The sequence below is a fragment of the Myotis lucifugus genome, unplaced genomic scaffold (assembly GCF_000147115.1).
Source record: "Myotis lucifugus unplaced genomic scaffold, Myoluc2.0 scaffold_796, whole genome shotgun sequence".
Classification (NCBI taxonomy): Eukaryota; Metazoa; Chordata; class Mammalia; order Chiroptera; family Vespertilionidae; genus Myotis; species Myotis lucifugus.
This window is the reverse complement of record NW_005871844.1, coordinates 209059-223389: the sequence shown is the minus strand read 5'-3', so window position 1 is coordinate 223389 and position 14331 is coordinate 209059. Positions and strand designations below refer to the sequence as shown.

General features: G+C 44.6%; 1 protein-coding gene across 18 annotated transcripts in view; it reads left to right on the top strand.

Moving 5' to 3' along the window:
* MARK3 (microtubule affinity regulating kinase 3) overlaps positions 1 to 14331 on the top strand; it is a 71405-nt gene that overhangs the window by 44259 nt on the left and 12815 nt on the right. For 8 of the 18 annotated variants that reach the window (XM_023747124.1, XM_023747133.1, XM_023747125.1 and 5 more), the window contains 7 exons: positions 1504 to 1740; positions 1899 to 2018; positions 2247 to 2358; positions 2657 to 2769; positions 3422 to 3575; positions 5696 to 5913; positions 8861 to 8964. In XM_023747124.1, the coding sequence (XP_023602892.1) occupies positions 1504 to 1740; positions 1899 to 2018; positions 2247 to 2358; positions 2657 to 2769; positions 3422 to 3575; positions 5696 to 5913; positions 8861 to 8964 (1058 nt within the window). Of the gene's footprint in view, positions 1 to 158; positions 350 to 1025; positions 1049 to 1503; positions 1741 to 1898; positions 2019 to 2246; positions 2359 to 2656; positions 2770 to 3421; positions 3576 to 5695; positions 5914 to 8860; positions 8965 to 14331 lie in introns of those variants that run through there. The other 10 variants (XM_023747130.1, XM_023747127.1, XM_023747131.1 and 7 more) reach the window with 3 other exon arrangements.

The following is a 14331-nucleotide window of genomic DNA, read 5'->3' as shown; positions in this document are numbered from 1 at the left end:
AAAAGCTTGCTCAAGTCTGTGCCACCTTTTACCAAAAACTCTCCGCCCAACTCCCCTTCTGGATCCTCCCTTTTCTCTTCTCTCCTTCACAGCCTTAGTTCTCTAAGCACTGTCTATATTCTGTCTTAACTTGGTCCTCACTTCCTCTCACCTCACAGAATTGTCACCGACTCGCATGTTCCTCTCCGCACCCCCTCACTGCATTCACATCCTCTCTGGTAGCTGCAGTGGCTGCTTGTGAGTTGAAGACCCCATTCCATCCCTCGCCAGAGCTCCCCTCTCCTCTACTACCAGCCACAAGAGGACACGGCCCTCGGGCCCTCAGGCTCAGCAAGCTCGCCGCCTAAAGGTCTTCCTTCCGAAACTGGAATACTCCTTTCTCATCCAGGGGCCCCTCGCCTTTGCTCAGGCATCACTCGGTCCCAGGTCCTTTGCTCCCGTTCCCTACATGTCTCCTGACCGCGCTCTTTCCTGTGCCGTTCCCACTGTCCTGGTTCAGACCGCCAGTGTCTTGGACTTGGTCACCACACCAGCTTCTTGCCTGGTCCGCCTGCTTCCAGTGTGGCCCCTCCCTCCCTCGTGTCCCACACGGCAGCCAGAACACTCTCCGCAAACACCAGTAAGGCTGTCGTTTCCCTGCTTGGCCCCTCCTCAGTGCCTCCCGCTGCCTGGGGTAGGAACCCGAACTTCCTGACCACTGGCCACCCCGAGACCCCAGCCGTCCTCTCTGCCTCTCCCCACACTCTTTATTTCTAGAGCCAACGTTCTCTCTCACCCTCCGGGTTTTCAGGCTGTTTGTTCTGCCTGAAAGTCATCTCTCGGCAGCATACCCACTAGTGGCAACTGAGCCTCCGAGCCGCAGCTTTGACTGCATCCCTTCAGGGAACCCCTCCTGCCCGCCAGGGCTGCCCGTCGCCCCACTCCTGTGTCACAGCACTGAGCACTTACTTTTCTGCTTCTCCCCTTCTAAATCCGGAGCTGCTCCAGGGCAAAGACCCTTGTTGATTGTTATGTATCCAGACACTGACATAGGCCTGGTGTGTAATTGGTAAATGTTTGTTGAAATAATCACTGTGATCTGATTCCTGAGTGAGGTTTACAAATTCCCTCCCCCAATAATTGCCATTATATAAGCATTTAGTGGTTTTATGAAAGGTGGCTGTCCATGTAAAGCTAGTATTCATTTTTTTAAAAGTCTCCTATCAGTCTTAATTGAAAAGGATTATTTATTAAAAGTTTGTGTGCTTTTTTTTTATCATGGGGAATTTGTTTAAGTTATTGCTGGAATGAATTTATACCTCCATTCTCTTATTGGTTGTTAATGTTAAATTAGAAATTCTGATTTACCTTCTTTTTTCGTGGAAAGAATGTTTTCTCATTTTATTCATTAAGATGTATTAACTTTATATCGTTACAAAAGGCTTTTATGAAATGCCTAATTCTATCATAGTGCTAAATATATGTTGGTTAAATTTCATTTTTGTCTTGATGTTTCCCCTCTAGGCTGAAAATCTATTGTTAGATGCTGATATGAACATTAAAATAGCTGACTTTGGTTTTAGCAATGAATTTACTGTTGGCAGTAAACTGGATACGTTTTGTGGGAGTCCTCCATATGCAGCCCCAGAGCTCTTCCAGGGCAAGAAATACGACGGACCGGAAGTAGACGTGTGGAGCCTCGGCGTCATTCTGTACACGCTGGTCAGCGGGTCGCTACCCTTCGACGGACAGAACCTAAAGGTAGAAGCAGCAGCTGCCTCCAGGTTTTTCAGAAAGCTGGAAGGGTTTTATGAAATGATGACTGTTACTAGTTAATGTTTTGTTAGGATGGGGTCGGGGGTTCTTTTTTAACCTCAAACTTGACTCACTAGTTTTCTTTCCTCTCTATCTTCCCAAAGGAACTGAGAGAAAGAGTATTAAGAGGGAAGTACAGAATCCCTTTCTACATGTCTACAGACTGTGAAAACCTTCTCAAACGTTTCCTGGTGCTAAATCCAATAAAACGAGGCACTCTGGAGGTAATCACATAAGTGGAAATAAATAACTTTACAGTCTCTTTAAAGTATTTTTAGAACTTGGCTTGGAAGCTGTGTTGAAAACCGTCCTAGAGCTTTTAAAGCAGGAATTGAAACATTAAAAACTTTTTTAAAGTTACCCTTTGAGCTATAATCAATGAAATGTTGAACGTAAATTTTTCTAAATACTGTGATTATCAGAATGTTTTCTTTTCTGCTACTAACAAGCAGTTCACCTTTCAGCAAATCATGAAGGACAGATGGATCAACGCAGGGCACGAGGAGGACGAACTGAAACCATTTGTTGAACCAGAACTCGACATCTCAGACCAGAAAAGAATAGGTACTTGCTCGGTGCTGTGTGCTGTGTGCACAGTAACATTTCTGCTTTGACTCACATGCCTGCAATGAAAATAAAGGGCAGTTAAGTTATGTGACTCAGCTTATCTGCTTTTTCATGTTTAAGAAGTTTTCTGGTGTCCCTATAATAGCGCTCAGTAACTCAGAAATAAGCCAACTGCCCATTTGTGTTAAATGTGTGGTCTTTTGGGTCAAATAATGGGAATTATTTTACCTTAATAACACAATGATTTTTTTACCCAACAAAATGCATAAATATATTATGCCCTTTTTTTTTTTAGATATTATGGTGGGAATGGGATATTCACAAGAAGAAATTCAAGAATCTCTTAGTAAAATGAAATATGATGAAATCACAGCTACATATTTGTTGTTGGGGAGAAAATCTTCAGAGGTAAGAGTAATCAGAGAAAAAAACTAAAATATCCTTTATGTAAATTATCAGTTTATGTAAAGTGTTTTCTTAGTTTTTATTTTTTTAATATCTAAAACACTTGGTATAGCATTTTTTTTTTTTTAGTTTACCTGCAATAAATCTAATTCTTCTGATCTATATGAGCTACTGTTTTAACTTTAAGACAATAACCTTACTTTCAGAGGGCAGCCACAGAGTCTGTGCAGCCGCCCCAGGAGCCAGAGCTGTCATATCCCCTTTTCCACTTCCCATTGCAACCAATAAAGGCTGTTTGTCGTGTTAAAAATAATAATAATCACCTTAATGGTGATATTGTCACAAACTTGGCTTTCATAAGCTAACCTATAGCTATTCATAGTTTAGAAGTGATGTAAAGTATCAGATGAAGTGAAAAGAGCATTTTAAGTTATTTCAAAAAGCCTAGAGAGCGGATAAATACCTCCTATCCTTTTGTGAGTTTTTCCAGCAGCCAAAACTACACTGTGGCCTGAGATGGGGGCTCTCATCTTTGTACGTTTGATGCTTCTCTCAGTGAGCTGTTTATGAGAGGTTTGTGTGTGATGAGTTTACTTTCCTAATCAACCATCTGGATTCGTGTGTGGTTTGCTCTGTTTTTCTCATTTTCTCTTAGCTCGATGCTAGTGACTCCAGTTCTAGCAGCAATCTCTCACTTGCTAAGGTGAGGCCGAGCAGTGACCTCAACAACAGCACTGGCCAGTCTCCTCACCACAAAGTGCAGCGAAGTGTTTCCTCAAGCCAGAAGCAGAGGCGGTACAGTGACCATGGTAAGCGGAGACCATCCAGTGTGTCCTCTGTGCGTCTCCCTTACACAGGGGCCCCTCACACTGTGCAGGACTCCTGGGGCTGGATTGGGCTTAATGTCTGCCGTCCGCCAGGTGCTGACATGGTACGTTCTCCCTGGTACATTCCATGGCTTTTTTTTTTTTTATCCTCACCCAAGGATATTTTGCCATTAATTTTTTTAAATTATTTTTTTAAAATATGTTTTTATTGACTTCAGAGAGGAAGTGGGGGAGAGGGAGAGAGAGAGCTAGAAACATCAATGCTGAGAGAGAATCATTGATTGGCTGCCTCCTGCACGCCCCCTACCAGGGATTGAGCCCGAAACCTGTCATGTGCCCTTGCCTGGAATCGAACCTGGGACCCTTCAGTCCGCAGGCTCGTGCTTTATCCACGGAGCCAAACCAGCTGGGGCTTCCCATTGATTTTTAGAGAGTGGAAGGGAGCAGGGGAGACAGAGAGAGAGAAAAACATCCATGTGAGAGAGACACAATTGGTTGGCTCCCGCAAATGCCCCGACGTGGGGCTGGGGATTGAGCCTGCAAGCAATGTATGTGCCCTTGATGGAATCAAACCCAGGATCTTTCAGTCCAAGGGTGGATGCTCTATACACTGAGCCAAACCGGCCAGGGCCATTCCATGACTTTTGATGGATAAGGCCTACCTGGGCGGAAATCTTACAACTTGCCCCTCCGGGAGCCCTGCTGCAGTCTCTAGCTCTCTCTGTTCATTCTCTCCCCCTCTCTGCTGTCTAGCTTAATTTTCCGGAGTGCTGGACTGTTCTGTCTTTGCTATCCAGTAGAGTAGCCACTAGCCACATGTGGCTGTTGAGCACTTAAACTGGGGAACTTATTTTCATCTTTGTTAAATAATTAAATTTACACAGCCACATCTGGCCAGTGGCCCATATTGGACAGTGCAGCCCTGAAGAATATTTGACACCCCAGTTTTTTCTTAAGTGTTTTTAAAGTTTGTTGGTTTGCTTTATGTGTTTTTTCTAAATATACTTTTATTAATTTCAGAGAGGAAGGGAGAGGGAGAGAGAGATAGAAACATCAATGATGAGAGAGAATCATCGTTCGGCTCTCACCTGCACGCCCCCCCACTGGGGAATGAGCTCGCAACCCAGGCATGTGCCCTGACCGGAATGGAACCCGGGACCCTTCAGTCCACAGGCCGACAGTCCATCCACTGAGCCAAACCAGCTAAGGCTGTTTTAAAGTTTTGACCTGTGTCATTCTTAGCCACACTAGCTGTTATTGAGTCTATACCTGCTCTTCTTTAAAAAAATAATTTTTATTTATTTCAGAGAGGAAGGGAGAGGGAGAGAGAGAGAGAAACATCAATAATGAGAGAGAATTGTTGATCGGCTGCTTCCTGCACACCCCCACACTGGGGATTGAGCTGGCAACCTCAGCATGTGCCCTGACCAGGAATCGAACTGTGACTTCCTGGTTCATAGGTTGACACTCAACCACTGAGCCACGCCGCCCGGGCTAAATGCCCTCGCTCTTAAAATTTTCACCATAGAAGTGAATCCTTTATGAGACTTAGGAACCTCAAGGGTATGCTCACCAAACTTGATAGTTTCGCCCTCAAGGCAATACCAGGTGTTGGAATCCAGAGACTGAAGTGTGTGTGTGTGTGTGTGTGTGTGTGTGTGTGTGTGTGTGTGTGTGTTTATTTGCCTGTAACTAAATGTTTATGTTGCAGGTAACTCCTTTACATCCAGTATTCTAGGATTCAGGAATCAAATCTATGTTGGCCTGGTCCTAACTTTTAAAAATACATCATCATATGGAACATTCATTTATCTCTTGTTCAGTTCATTTCCCTTCTCTGGACATTGTCCACCTCCATTTTTCCAACTTGAGAGCTGGCACTTAGAACTGCACAGAGTGTTCTAGGTGTGGACAGTTTTGGTTTTGTACCAAAGTGATGATCCCTTACTCATCTCCCATTTCTTTTTGCTGGTGCCATAATTTGGGCTGACGCAGCACCTTGTCCTGATACTGTCAGTAAACTGCCCATGTGTCTGCTGTGTGAGGGTCTTAGTGTTTGGAACCTGGTCTGACATTTAAGAGGGAACTCTTTTTTATTGCAGCTGGACCAGCCATCCCTTCCGTTGTGGCATATCCAAAGAGGAGTCAGACCAGCACTGCAGATGGTGACCTCAAAGCAGACGGCGCTCCCTCCAGGAGGGCAGGCAGCAGTGCAGGCGGAGGCAAGGGAATGGCTCCAGCCAGTCCCATGCTTGGGAATGCGAGCAATCCCAACAAGGCGGACATTCCTGAACGCAAGACAAGCTCCACTGTCCCCAATGTAAGTGCTGTTGACCTCGAGAGCGCCGGGGATTGGCGGGTGCAATGCTCCCTCTCGGGGAGCCAGCAGACCCTTTATGTCAAAGGCACTTTCTGGTGATTCCATAAACATTTGCTGAGCTTTAGGCTGTGTCAGAGGCTGAGAAGTGGAAAGACCTCATAGTCTAACAGGAGAGGAATCCAAATGAAGGCCGAGCAGACAGGTGATCACACACGGCGCTCTGGGGGCGCGGACTGCCTGTGGGCCAGGGATGGGGGTGTGCACTGCATTTTCAGAGTTTATTCCAGTAAAGAACTTGGACGGCATCCTTACGGGTGCCAGGGCCTGTACTAGGTGCTTTCTCACGTGTTAACTAAATTTTAGGGTGAAGAAAAGTCAGGTAATTGCCTGAAATTACACTGCTGACCTGAATCTCTCTCTTATTCTCTGCCCTTGATGAAATCTCACCAGGGAGCAAGTAGTATTTATTAAACGAAATGCAATCTACTCGGCTTCAGAAACTTTTCCATTAAATGAAATGTGTCCTGTCTGACCCAATGTAGGAATTGCTTTTAGCCTCGTAAAGTGATTTTAGGGAGGAGTCACAGAGAATGAACAATCTTAAGGACATTCTGTGGCCATGCTCTTCTCTACACACTGAGCAATGGCACAGCCCTCCTCCGCCCTGATGAACCCTGGAGTGAGGGCCAGGTGCGTCTCTGCTGCTCCCGGGAGGCTTGGCTGTGCCTCCTGGGATTCGAGGGCTCATCAAGGAGCCCAGAGGGTTCTGCTGCTCCTCTGATCTTGGGCTTTCTCCCAGCAAACCCTGTGTGACAAGGTTTTTTCTTTTGGCTTCCTAACTCCATAAGATCGGGCTGTCATTCCTTAGCCCTGCAGTTTAAATTCAGCCTCCAACTTTTGGTTACATTCTCCAGAGGAAGGTAAGAATCTTGTTCTTTGCCTTCATAATGCTCCATCCCTATCACCCTACTCGTCTGCACACCGCCCTTTTGAAAATATATACGAGCATTATCAGTCACCTGCATTTGATTATCCATTAGTCTTTGGAGTTTACTGTGCATGGTCTGCTCAGCTGTATTAAAGGTGCCTGTTTTATCTTTTTTTTTTCTTTTAAGAGCTATTATTTTTCCCCTTTTTAACCCTCACCTGAGGATGGATTTTTAATTGACTTTGAGAGAGAGAGAGAGAGAGAGATTGATTTAAACACATTGATGTGAGAGAGAAACATGGATCAGTTGATTCCCATACGTGCCCCAACCGGGAATCAAACCCACAACCTGGGTATGTGCCCTGAACGGTAATCGAACCTCCAGCCTTTTGGTGCACCAGAGGACGCTCCAGCCGACTGAGCCACCTGGCCAGTGTTTATCTTTGTTAAAAATTGTTCTTATCTGATTAAATATCTTAGTTATAACTTTCATTCTTTGCTTTTTTACTTTGAAAGTATCAGCTTTTAAAAAAATTGATGTGAAATTAAGGTGACATCTCATTGACCATTTTAAAATGTAGGGTTCAGTGTCATCTGGACGTTCACAGTGTTGTGCAGCCACCACCTCTCTCCTGCCGAGACTCCAGCACAGCAGGGAACGCTGCTTTGCAGTGCCCTCCACTCTCCTCTCGCCCCTCCCCCTGCCCCTGGCAGCTTGCTCTCCCTGTGGAGTGGCCTGTTCTGGACATTTCCTGTAATTGGACCCAGACCATATGCGTCCTTTGGGCCTGGCTTCTCTCACTCGGCATCATGTTTTCAGAGTTCAAGCTGTGACCTCTGTCAGTGTTTCACTCTGAACAAACATCGGCTTTTCATTGATGGACAGTTTGCTTGTTTCTACTTTAGTTAATATGAATACTATTGTTATAAACATTTATGTACAAATTTCTATGTGGACTTGGCTTTCATTTCTCTTGGGTTTAAACCTAGGAATGAACTTGCTGGGTCATAGGTAATTCTGTATTTGACTTCTGGAGGCATGGCCCAGCTGTTTGCCACAGCGGCTGCACCATTTTGCATTCCTGTCATATATGAGCTCCTGCTCTCCACAGCCTTGCCAACACGTCTTTTCCATGTTTTACTACGGCTGGCCTAATGGGTGTGAAGTCATTGTAGTTTTGATTTACATTCCCTTAGTGACCAGTGTTGTTTGGCATCTTTTCATATGCTTGTTGGACATTTGTATGCCTTCTTTTTTTTTTTTAATATTTTTTTATTGATTTCAGAGAGGAAGGGAGAGGGAGAGAGATATGGAAACATCAATGATGAGAGAGAATCATTGACTGGCTGCCTCCTGCACGCCCCCAACTGGAGATCAAGCCCACAACCCCGGCATGTGCCCTTGGCCAGAATCGAACCCGGGACCTTTCAGTCCACAGGCCGACACTCTATCCACTGAGCCAACCTGCGAGGGCTGTATGCCTTCTTTGGAGAAATACCTATTCAAGTCCTTTGCCCATTTCTAAATTGGTTGAGTTTAAGAGTTCTGGAAATCGAATTCGCAACCTTTTGGTGTGCAGGACAACGCTCCAACCAACTGAGTACCCAGCCAAGGCTAGTTTTATAGTTTTAACTCTGATATTTACATATTTAATTTTTATTTGTACGTTTACCTTATATTTATAATACTTGCTTTTTAATTTTCATTTTGAAACTATTAGCTTTTAAAACAGTGGATCTTTGTCTCGATCTTTAAGTAATCCGTGAGTTATTACTGATGGATTATGGCAGCCAGCGTTTCACAGTCACTCTATATAGCCACTCTTCCTCCTTTCTGCCAGGAGTGAGGGGTTGCTGCCTTTATCCCCTTTCTGATCCTTCTGCCAGTACTGTTGATATTTTAGTGATTTAAAGACTGGATATTCATGTTTAATTAGGAGAGGTGTTTTTTTTCTCAGTATACTATGCTTAATTATTAAATAGTTTAAGACAAAAATGCCCCCCCCCTTTTTTTAATAGAGTAATACAGCATCTGGCGGAATGACACGGCGAAATACTTACGTTTGCAGTGAAAGAACTACAGCTGACAGACATTCAGTAATTCAGAATGGCAAAGAAAGCAGGTAGGAATTTTACCTGTTTGCAAGAAGTTTGTTTTTCCCAAGAGAAATGGAAGCATATTGTTTACTTCTCAGTTTTTATAATCAGAATTCAAATAATAATGGTAAGTATTCTCTAACAGTGAGTTAAATTTGAATGTGAATTTTTAGGAAGATACTGGAACTCCCAATCCCTCTCACTGTCCAGAACTTGTCCTCCTGGCCAACTGTATGCGATGACTAAAGGGGTTGAGTTAAACCAGGGAGCTTTGCCAGAGGAGGTGGGTAGTAAGCTGCGGTTTAGTTGTAGGATAGTGAAGTCAAGATCATTTGTGCACATGAATAACTTGATCAAGGCTGAAAGGGGGAAAGAGAAGGAGCCATGCTTTTGAAGGATGTGGATCACAAGGTGGGGACAGGGAGGGTGGTGGACCTTCAGCTACAGGTCCGCAGTTTGCCAGAGGGGCCAGGTGGACCAGTGTTACCATAGTCTCACAAAGTACTGGAGTGTGCAGTCTTCTGAATGACTTGGATCTGGTGGATAGGCGAGCATCCGTAGAATAAGCATGATTTAAAATACTAGCAGTCATATGTAAGTAAGGAGAGAGTCGTGCAGCTTTCTTGGGGTTACAAAATAAATAGAGTTGGAAAAGTGAGAGGAAGTGGGTCCAAAGACCTTGGGGTAGAGTTAGTTTGTTGTGGGAGAGAAGAGAGAGAAGATGGAATGGTAGAACACAGTCCCCAGGCTGGGTGGATTTACTTCTTTTTGGAAGAGTGGTGTATAAACTAAATCCAGTGTGGTGAGCAGGGAAGGTTCGGAGTAGAGATCTAGAAATAAATCCACATCATCTGTCATTGACACCTGACCTCCTAACTTGAACACTGTTTGGTCATGTCCCATTCCCATGCCCAGCATCACAGTTGGTTCTTCTTTTTTTTCTCCCGTTCACTTTCTGAAATTGTACTGTAAGCTTTCTGTTTCCTTTAGGTCGCATTAGTCACATGAAATGTTTGATCGCTAACTTCTGCGACAGCTAAGCAAAGATTCTTCTTTCTTCCTTCATCCTTAAGACCAGACTGTAGTATTTATCATTCCTTCTTCCATAGACCGCTTAAATTTAACTGATATGAAGGTAAAAGCTTATGTAAGGTTATGTTGATTATTTATGGAATTTCTTTTTTTTCATCCTCACCTGAGGATATTCTTTCTATTGCTCTTTTGAGAGAGTGAAAGGGAGGGAAGGCGGGGGCGGGGGGCGGGGGGAGGTTGGGAGGGAGGGAGAAGCAGAGAAAGAGAGAGAGAAACATTGCTGTGCGTGAGAGACATTGATTGGTTGCCTCCCAACTGCGCCCTGACTGGGGCAGGAAATCAAACCTGAAACTGAGGTACATACATACCCCTGGCTGGGAATTGAACCTGCGACCCTTTGGTCCGAGGACCGATGCTTTAACCACTGAGCCATACCGTCCAGGGCAATTATTCATTGAATTTCTAGAAATATTTACGTTACAGTATTCTCTTTTCTGATTCCTATGTGTGTGCTTGTTTTAACATTGCCTCTTTCCTTATGATTAAAAACTATTAATAAATTGTATAGCAACTGGGCTAGATAGCTTACAAATACTAATTGATATATTTTTAATAGTAGTCTGTGCTGGTAAATTTTATTTTATTAGTTATATTCTCAAATCTATAAATTTCTCCTAGTTCAAAGTACTTTAATAGAAGATATCAGTAGAAGACTTAATTAGGCAGAAGTTTCTCATCTGTTACGGATTTTAGTCTGTAGAGCTAGGAAAAAGTGGTTTCGTGGCCCTTCTTCCTCTTTTCATGAGTTCTTCTCAATTGTTGAACTATTTATCAGATTCATTTTGAACTTTAGAATGTATAGTTCCCTGAGGTACAGTCAGACTTTTTAAAATATATTTTTATTGACTTTAGAGAGGAAGAGAGAGAAACATCAGTGATGAGAGAGAATCATTGATGGGCTGCCTCCTGCATGCCCCCTACTTTGATTGAGCCCAAAACCTGGGCACGTGCCCTTCCCGGGAATCACCCTCTTCGTTCACAGGTCAACGCTTAACAACTGAGCTACACCGGCCCGGCCAGTCAGACTGTTTAAGAGGCTTATGTTAAGCCCAAGATCTGCCCCCCCCCCCCCCCATGTGTGTGCACATGCTCTTCTATTTCCTCTTGTCTGCAGTGCTTCAGTTCACCTTGGAGTCACTGCCTGTCTGCTTTGCCTGCAGGCACTGTCCTCACTGGGGCTGACTCCTTATCCTGACGGGGCCTCATTGCTTCTGGTAGCATCAGTCTTTGCATTCATTGCAGCACTTTGCGTCTAAAAGTGTTGTCTTTATCTTTAACCAAGCAGAGTTTCAGTGCCAAACCACACGAGACAGGGCCCATAATTTTAGAATAATATCTGGATGTTCTTTTCCTTTTTATCTTACAAATAAATTAAAAGTGGATTTTCAATAATGTGGAAAATTATTGGAGGTTCGAGTGCCAAACTGTAGTGGTCATACTTTTTACTTTCAGTTAAGGCAGCAAATGTGACAACTTTCTCATCTTTAAAATGGATGCATGAGTCATAAATTAGATGCACGGAGCCTTCTCTATGCACAGCTGACTTCTTAGGCAGACTGTTGCTTTTTCCTCTCCCATATGCTTATCTTATTCCTTGACAAAACCGTACTGAGCTGCACGGTCCCTGGGCTATGCAACTTCTGAAAGGACCTAAGGTCTGTTTTCAGCCTTGACTATGTGGGGCTTTTTCTTACATATGTGAATGCTTATACAGAATGCCAGCATGAGAGTGATCATGGCTGATGGAAACTGTACGGGAGATTAGACCACAGGCTGTCCACATGGCTTCGCCAAGCTCTTCAGCTCCCTGCCGCATTCCACTTTGAGCATGGGATGCTCCAAGGCTTAAAGCCTCACCAAGTGTATCTCTTGCCAAGCAATACAATTTATTTTAATAGTTTTTTCATTTTAAAATTAATTTTATTCATTGATTTTTCATAGTGCATTCTTTCTGTTTTATCAGCTTTACTGTGTGAAAAGTAAAGCCAGTCCTTGGTGTGTAGTGGAGAAAAGGTATATAGCACATCTTGGTTTTGGCACGAGGCACATGAGTAATTTTCTAATTAAGACTATTATTTTGAAAGTAGGTGTGAAGTCAGACTGCTTTTGCTATAACCCTGATGTGGTTATTCCACCTTCAGATGTCAGTCTCTCAAAATGGCCCATTCCAGCATCGACTAGCAGTCAGTGTAAACCGGGCCCATTCCAGCATCGACTAGCAGTCAGTGTAAACCAGGCCCATTCCAGCATCGACTAGCAGTCAGTGTAAACCGGGCCCATTCCAGCATCGACTAGCAGTCAGTGTAAACCAGGCCCATTCCAGCATCGACTAGCAGTCAGTGTAAACCGGGCCCATTCCAGCATCAACTAGCAGTCAGTGTAAACCGGGCCCATTCCAGCATCGACTAGCAGTCAGTGTAAACCAGGCCCATTCCAGCATCGACTAGCAGTCAGTGTAAACCAGGCCCATTCCAGCATCGACTAGCAGTCAGTGTAAACCAGGCCCATTCCAGCATCGACTAGCAGTCATTGTAAACCGGGCCCATTCCAGCATCAACGAGCAGTCATTGTAAACCAGGCCCATTCCAGCATCAACTAGCAGTCATTGTAAACCAGGCCCATTCCAGCATCGACTAGCAGTCAGTGTAAACCAGGCCCATTCCAGCATCGACTAGCAGTCAGTGTAAACCAGGCCCATTCCAGCATCGACTAGCAGTCAGTGTAAACCAGGCCCATTCCAGCATCGACTAGCAGTCAGTGTAAACCAGGCCCATTCCAGCATCGACTAGCAGTCAGTGTAAACCAGGCCCATTCCAGCATCAACTAGCAGTCATTGTAAACCAGGCCCATTCCAGCATCGACTAGCAGTCAGTGTAAACCAGGCCCATTCCAGCATCGACTAGCAGTCAGTGTAAACCAGGCCCATTCCAGCATCGACTAGCAGTCAGTGTAAACCAGGCCCATTCCAGCATCGACTAGCAGTCAGTGTAAACCAGGCCCATTCCAGCATCGACTAGCAGTCAGTGTAAACCAGGCCCATTCCAGCATCGACCAGCAGTCAGTGTAAACCAGGCCCATTCCAGCATCGACTAGCAGTCATTGTAAACCAGGCCCATTCCAGCATCGTCGACTAGCAGTCAGTGTAAACCGGCCCCATTCCAGCATCGTCGACTAGCAGTCAGTGTAAACCGGGTGTGAGGAGGTGGCGTCACATCTCCATCGTATCATCATCCTGTCAGCGTCCTATGGATTTACTGTGGGCCTTTAGTCACTTAGCACAGACACTGACTCAGCGCTCAACAAACATTAGCTTTTATTACTGATCGTAAGTGTTCGTAGGTACATGGAAGAATTTCCTTAGTTTACACTGACTACAATCTCTCAACTTAGTGATGTTGCTAACCACCCTACAGGATGTGGGCGCCATCTTGCTTGCTATGTGCTTTTGGGTAGCTCCAGGAGACTGTTGAAAATGTTTTCACTTGAGAACCCCCAAGAATTAGTGGGATGTCATTCGTTATAGTAAAGCACAACAGAAGTTTTCCAGAGAAGTTGTAGGTATTTGATGTCACAGGTAAATTTTATGGTTGGGAAGTTGCTCTGGACTTAACCCATTTATGCATTTGTCCTGCATCAGGCCCAAGGACTGAGCAGAGGGTGTTTGATCACAGTTACAACAGATGTCTCTTGGTTATATTTTTAATTCTGCTTTTGCCTAATCACTCATACGCTTTGATTCAGCAACCAAAACTATTCATATCATAATGTTCTGGTCTGGGATAGATGTCATATTAAAATGAAAATTCCTGTCCATCAGTAATCATAAGTGGGTTAGAGTTTAAAATAAAAATTACAAAAAGATAATCAGACATAAATACAAAGCAACTTTTAAGTTAAGGTTTATTTAAAAACTAGGGTCCCAGTGCACGAACTTGTGCACCTTGAAAGGAACTGTGGACTGCAAGGCTGCGGTGGGCATGGGGGCAGGTCTCGGCCCATCCTCTGTGCTCCTGCCCACCCCCTCCCGCCACGGCCCCCTGTCCCCTCTCTGCTGGCAGCCCTGTTCCCGCTGCTGCTTCCACGTGTTGAAGGCGACAGCCCCGCTCACACCTGCTGACGGTGCAGAGCAGCGGGTGTGAGCTGGGCCGGTGCCATCAGCAGGTGCAAGCGGCAGCACTCGCACCCACTGACAGAGCCGGCGCCAGGCGGGACCGTGGCTTTTTGTTGTTTTGTGGTACAACATATATTAAATTTCTAAAAAATAATCCACTAAGTGCCCCTAAGATTAGTATGTCAAAAAA